The following is a 6,235-nucleotide window of genomic DNA, read 5'->3' on the forward strand; positions in this document are numbered from 1 at the left end:
CCATTTAAGCCGTCTCCAGCCATTATATAGCTATTATGTACTTTTGTTGGTTGTAGAAATGGGGTGCATTAATTAGATTCCTTCATATCACTTGCTGAAGACATGGATTTGAAATATTAAAACGGTTTTTGTTATTCCACTTGATATATGCTTGACTTTAACGTCAGTTCTTGCTTAGTATGTCACTATTAATGTAAAGAGGAAAGAATAAATAATAGTCTTAATGATTAGATTATATTTCTGTAAAGCTTTATTTTAAGAAATATTAACAGAATCGTTGTATATATGCTCTATATGAATTATATCGAACAGATAAAGAGTTCAATCCCCTTAGAGCTCGAAACCCCGTCGTTTTATCAAAAAATAAACTTATCTAACTTTCTAACTACTTTAACATAAATGTAGCCTGTGAGAGTTCAGTTAATAACTAGTTTAATTGAAAAAGACCACTAAGCGCTGCGATCAATTGTTTAATGACAAAGTATTTTGCAAAATTGAGATAAGTAGTTTGGCGAAAAATTGGTATTTTAGTTTTGAGATAACTGAGTTAATTGAAAAGTGCTGTGTAAGAATTAGGAAAACCAAATTAACTATTTTATTAGAAAAGTGAGTTGTAAAAGTAGAGATAACTAGAATAAAGGAAAAGGGAGTTTAAAGAGTTAAGGAAACTAGTTTAATAGAAAGTGGCCTGTAAGAGTTGGAAGAATCAGTTTAATAGCAAACTGTCTGTAAGAGTTGAATTTGATTGACAAATGGTATGTTAGAAAATGAGGAACTAATTTAATAGAAATATTTAATATAAAATCTGAGATGAATAGTTTAATGAAAAATTTGTCTGAAAATTTTTATAAAACTATATTTATGGAAGAATTGTCTTAAGCATTGAGAGAACTATTTTAACAGAAAAACTGTTTGTAAGAGTTGAGTGATCTAGTTTAATAAAAAAGTTGTTTGTAAGAGTTGAGAGATCAAGTTTAATAGAAAAGTTGTTTATATGAGTTGAGAGAACTATTTTAACAGAAAAAATTGTTTGCAACAGTTGAGAGATCTAATTTAATATAAAAAGTTGTTTGGTAAGAGTTGAGAGATCTAATTTAATAGAAAAGTTGTTTATAAGAGTTGAGAGATCTAGTTTAATAGAAAAAATTGTTTGTAAGAGTTGAGAGATCTAGTTTAGCAGAAAAGTTGTTTGTAAGAGTTGAAAGATCAAGTTTAATAGAAAAGTTGTTTATATGAGTTGAGAGAACTATTTTAACAGAAAAAAATGTTTGTAAGAGTTCAGAGGTCTAGTTTAATAGAAAAGTTGTTTGTAAGAGTTGAGAGATCTAGTTTAATAGAAAAGTTGTTTGTAAGAGTTGAGAGATCTAATTTAATAGAATAGTTGTTTGTAAGAGTCGAGAGAATTAGTTTAACAGAAACGTTGTTTGTAAGAGTTGAGAGATCTAGTTTAGCGGAAAAGTTGTTTTAATAGTTTTGTTTCGAGTTTACTTTTTAATTACAAGTATTATTCTATTGATACAGCACAAGCAACTTTTTTGAAGAAGGTATTTTGTTTTTGAAAAAGAAAAAAATTACATAACAGAAACTTTGTATGTAGGAGTTTAGTTGAATGAAGTAGCTTAATGTTAGAATGGTCTCTAAGAGTGTACAGAACTATCTTAATGGTGTTTTAGAGTTTAGATAACTAGTTGAGTGAAGTAGCTTAATGTTAGAATGGTCTCTAAGAGTGTACAGAACTATCTTAATGGTGTTTTAGAGTTTAGATAACTATTTGAATGAAGTAGCTTTAATGTTAGAATGGTCTCTAAGAGTGTACAGAACTATCTTAATGGTGTTTTAGAGTTTAGATAACTAGTTGAGTGTAGTAGTTTAATGTAATAATGGTCTCTAAGAGTGTGCAGAACTATCTTAATGGTGTTTCAGAGTTTAGATAACTAGTTTAATGAAGTAGTTTAATGTAAGAATGGTCTCTAAGAGTGTAGAGAATTATCTTAATGATCTTTTAGAGTTGAGAGAACTAGTTTAAAATAAAAGTTGTCTGTAAGATTTGAGATAACTAAGTTAGTTACATATCAAGTTAAGTTGTTAAAATTTGGAGGAAGGAATAGTAGCGAAATGTATTCAGTGCATTATATGATTGCTTTTGTGTATGTGATTTATGATAAATATTCCATGAAAAAGCCATATTTGTATTTTCAGAGTCAGTTTATTGCTTACTAATTAAATACACACAGATGCTTACAAAACAATAAAAACAAATCATATAACTGATGCACCTTAATGAAATATATTTAGATCTTCGTCACTATCCTGCAAAAAAAAGTTAATTTATACTGCAAGTCAATTACCCTATTAGTACGAAATTTCAGAGAGTTAAAATAATCATGTAATAAATATACGAGCAGGTTATTTCTAACAAAAATATACAAAAAGCTGAGAAAAAGACAAAATATTGATCATCGGCCTTATATGGAAAGTGAACGTGTATAGTCTTGTACTACAAACTAACAGACACTACACATTACCCTGTGTTACCCAGGCACAAACACAAGATTTCAACGTAAGGAGAAATATATTTTAAAAAGCACAAACGAGACATCATGTTTTGGATATTTCTTATTTTGGCTTTGGCATAAAAAGGTAAAGTTTTGGATAGTTTTAATCCTGGCTTTGGTAGAAAGGTCAAGCTTTGTATACTTCTAATTCTAGCTTTGTTATTTATGTTTTTCAAGTGTATACATGCAACCATAAAACTATAAAACCACAAAATATTCTATGCTTTAAGAGTATAATTACAAAAACAATTCTAAGAATTACAGAAAAAAACAACAAAGCGTACTTGTACTGCAAGGAACCATTGAATTACTTAAAGCTGCACGTTTTTAAAGAAGTAGCATTTATTGTGATTGGTAACCTAAGAATTCGAAGAAAATTATAATGAAATTTTGTAAATTTTATTTAGAAACTTTGAGTTTCGTCTTTATGTATTGGTCGACAGCAGAATGGAGAAAAGATAAATATCGCATTGCGAACTGTCATTCAGTCATTGAACTCTCTAAAATCGACAACAAACCTGAATTTCTCTTAAGAACCCCTCCCCTGAAGGATTTCCATTAATATTAAAAAAACTCCAAAATTTTTATTTTAAAATTTGGATAACAGTTTGACTGCCATCATCTCATCACAAATATTTTTAACGTCCATAACCCACATGTTGCTGCCCGTAGCTGTGACTTTGACTTTGACTGTTGAAATTCTGTTTAAAATAGGGTCCTTTTTCACCACCTCCAGCACCACTGTGACTGCCACCTGATCGTGTTCTTCCTTTACTGAAGCCATTGCCAGAAGATCCACCATAACCACTACCGTTTTGTCCATCAGAGCCACCTGCTTTACCGTATCCACCAGAATTACCGCCTGTACTACCATAACTACCTCTTCCACCAGCTCCTCCTCCCGTACCACCGTAACTACCTTTTCCACCTGCCCCTCCTCCCGTACCACCGTAACTGCCTCCAGTCTGACCATAACCATTTCTTCCACCAGCTCCAGTATTACCCCCACCAGTACCACCATAACTACCTCTTCCGCCAGCACCAGATTGACCACCACCAGTACCACCATAACTACCTCTTCCGCCAGCACCAGATTGACCACCACCAGTACCACCATAACTACCTCTTCCGCCAGCACCAGATTGACCACCACCAGTACCACCATAACTACCTCTTCCGCCAGCACCAGATTGACCACCACCATTACCTCCATAACCGCTTGTTCCACCAGCTCCAGTCTGACCCCCACCATAGCCACTTGTTCCACCAGTTCCACTCTGACCACCACCATAGCCACTTGTTCCACCAGCTCCAGTCTGACCGCCACCATTACCTCCTGTACCACCATAACCACCGCTTCCTCCTCCTTGTTCTATGTACAAATTTGCATTAAGGTTGTAATAGTTTGGGGTGTCAGCACAATTGTAGTTATACCACCAATCGCAAACAAAGTACTGCTGATTAAAGACTGTTCCAATAGGACAGAGGAAAGAGTCCTGACGACCGTCGGATTGACAGATATGGAAAACCTAATTTAAAGTAAAAATAAAGAGGTTTCAAATCGTAAGTGCCATGAGCTGATATTTATCAGGAATTGGCTGCGCTATAGAAAAAAAAAGGGTTCTATGATGAAAGGTGATATAAAACAGTCCAACTTAGATCGACATTTACATACTTCCCAACTTAATACACTGTTTAAGATGTCTGTAATATGTAGAAGGTGCTTAATTTTACGTCTAGACGAAACAGTTCAGTTGTATTACGTATTGTCACAACACTTTGTTGATTGATTTAACAAAATCATATTTGTAAATATCTTTTCAACCACAAATAAACTTACCGTAATATGATAACGATAATAATAATATCACGTCAATTCGAACTATTTTCTATTGTGGACTACTTTCAAAATATACGTAAGATGTCTTTATCCTCAAAACATATTAAAGTAAACAGTACTGGAACTTAAAATTGTCTTTAATGACTTTCATTTTTAATTTTAATACGGAGACCAAACAACTAACATCTTCCAAAATGTGAGTCTTATATTTCAAAACGTTCAGAGATTAGTTTATCCACGAGTATATCCACAGATATGCGTAAGTAATGAACTTCCTACCTGGCACTGAGCATCAACATCACCATAGTAACCCGGATACTGCTGTTGACTACAGTCAAAGCCCGTGTTTGGAACGGTATCGTATGTCGGATAATCTTGACCTGGAGTCCCTGGAATAACGTCCTCTAAGCGCCCCGTAGAGAGATCACCTCCACCACCACCTTGTTGGAAACCGCCTCCTCCACCGCCTGTTTGATAGCCTCCTCCGCCACCACCGCCTTGCTGAAAGCCACCTCCGCCACCTTGTTGGAAACCGCCTCCTCCACCGCTTGTTTGATAGCCTCCTCCGCCACCACCACCTTGCTGGAAGCCACCTCCGCCACCTTGTTGGAAACCGCCTCCTCCGCCACCACCACCATGCCGTGGATAGCTTCCAACTCCTCCACCGCCACCACCTTGCTGGAAACCACCTCCAGCTTGTTGTGTAGTTCCATAGCCATCTCGTTTTACCTGTATAAAATAGAAGTAAATATTTGTGTACTTTTAAAAATAACTTTGAGGAAAGTACGTTTACTGTTCAGTCATAGTTTTGGAAAATATAACTTACCATAAATATTTATTATAAAAATGTTAAAAGGTTGCTGATGTAATGAAAATTTATCGAACTAAAGTAGTTATTTTGTGCCTAAAGATTTCCTGGGGTTCTGGAATAACCATGTTTACCATTTAAAAACGATCTACTTATCGTACCAAACTAGTTATATTACCGAAAAATGGATACGGTAAGAACTCTTCATGAGTTTTTACTTGTCAGACGTATTTTTTATAAGATATAGTTTTTGTTTACGTTCTCCTTTCCTTTTTCCTTACAGAACAATAACACACTTACTCGTTTCTCTTCAGCACTCAGGGAAGTCGCCAAAAGCCCTGAAAAGTCAGGAAGTTGCATGTGAAAACTTATGTATATCTAATCGTTTATCAAAAATATTCTCATCACTAAAGAAAGTTTGTCGAATTCTGTGGAAGACGGTTTAAAAGTGTAAATTTATGTTCGGAAAGAATTAACAATAACATTGTTTACTATCTCTGGAATGGCATAATAAGCATCTTTAAATAACAGAACAGTAAGATTCACTTTCGCTTTTCGAAATAGCCGAGATTTATGTTAAACAATATTAATTATCTGCAATACATTTTAGAAACAATTGAACTTACCGATAGCAACCACAATAATCCACTGTTTTCCCATGGTTCTCCTTAATAACCGCTGACTGTGAAGGATAAATGTATTATTAATCCAATCAGCACGGTTAGAACTTATTATTTTTTTATAAATTATTAAGTTTAAAAACACTATCATCATGTTCTATTTAGATCAAATATATATTTTCAATTTTATATGTTATATAATTTCTATCAGCTCCCATTACGTAGTTTATCAGTAAAAATAAAATAACATTTTAGTAAAGCAGAAATGAAAGGAACCATCCTGGGGGGGGGGGGTAATAATACGTCAACCTTCAGCCATACATAAAGATTTTTTTTTTTTTTCATGAGAGTATGTCAGAACAAGTACTATATATGGATGGAATGGGCGTCTTTAATTTTCCTGTCTGCTAAA

The 6,235-nt window shown here is 34.1% G+C and overlaps 1 protein-coding gene across 1 annotated transcript; it reads right to left on the reverse strand.

The window, feature by feature from the left end:
* Positions 1–3,193: 3,193 nt before the first annotated feature.
* LOC106464360 (glycine-rich cell wall structural protein 1.8-like) lies at positions 3,194–5,863 on the reverse strand. The gene is made up of 4 exons (XM_013924495.1): positions 5,830–5,863; positions 5,462–5,541; positions 4,675–5,124; positions 3,194–4,084 (listed from the first exon to the last, which is right to left on the reverse strand). Exons 1-4 carry the CDS (start codon positions 5,861–5,863, stop codon positions 3,194–3,196), a joined length of 1,455 nt encoding a protein of 484 aa, XP_013779949.1.
* Positions 5,864–6,235: the final 372 nt, after the last annotated feature.

Source organism: Limulus polyphemus, unplaced genomic scaffold (genome assembly GCF_000517525.1).
Source record: "Limulus polyphemus unplaced genomic scaffold, Limulus_polyphemus-2.1.2 Scaffold1627, whole genome shotgun sequence".
In the NCBI taxonomy this organism is placed as follows: Eukaryota; Metazoa; Arthropoda; class Merostomata; order Xiphosura; family Limulidae; genus Limulus; species Limulus polyphemus.

What these genes read in the sequence shown, in the direction of transcription:
- LOC106464360 (XM_013924495.1), bottom strand. Translation starts at nt 5,863, where the DNA reads ATGGGAAAACAGTGGATTATTGTGGTTGCTATCG. An exon ending in GATTATTGTGGTTGCTATCG is followed by an intron (nt 5,542 to 5,829) that starts GTAAGTTCAATT and finishes CTGACTTTTCAG; the next exon opens with GGCTTTTGGCGACTTCCCTG. An exon ending in ATGTTGATGCTCAGTGCCAG is followed by an intron (nt 4,085 to 4,674) that starts GTAGGAAGTTCA and finishes ACTTTAAATTAG; the next exon opens with GTTTTCCATATCTGTCAATC.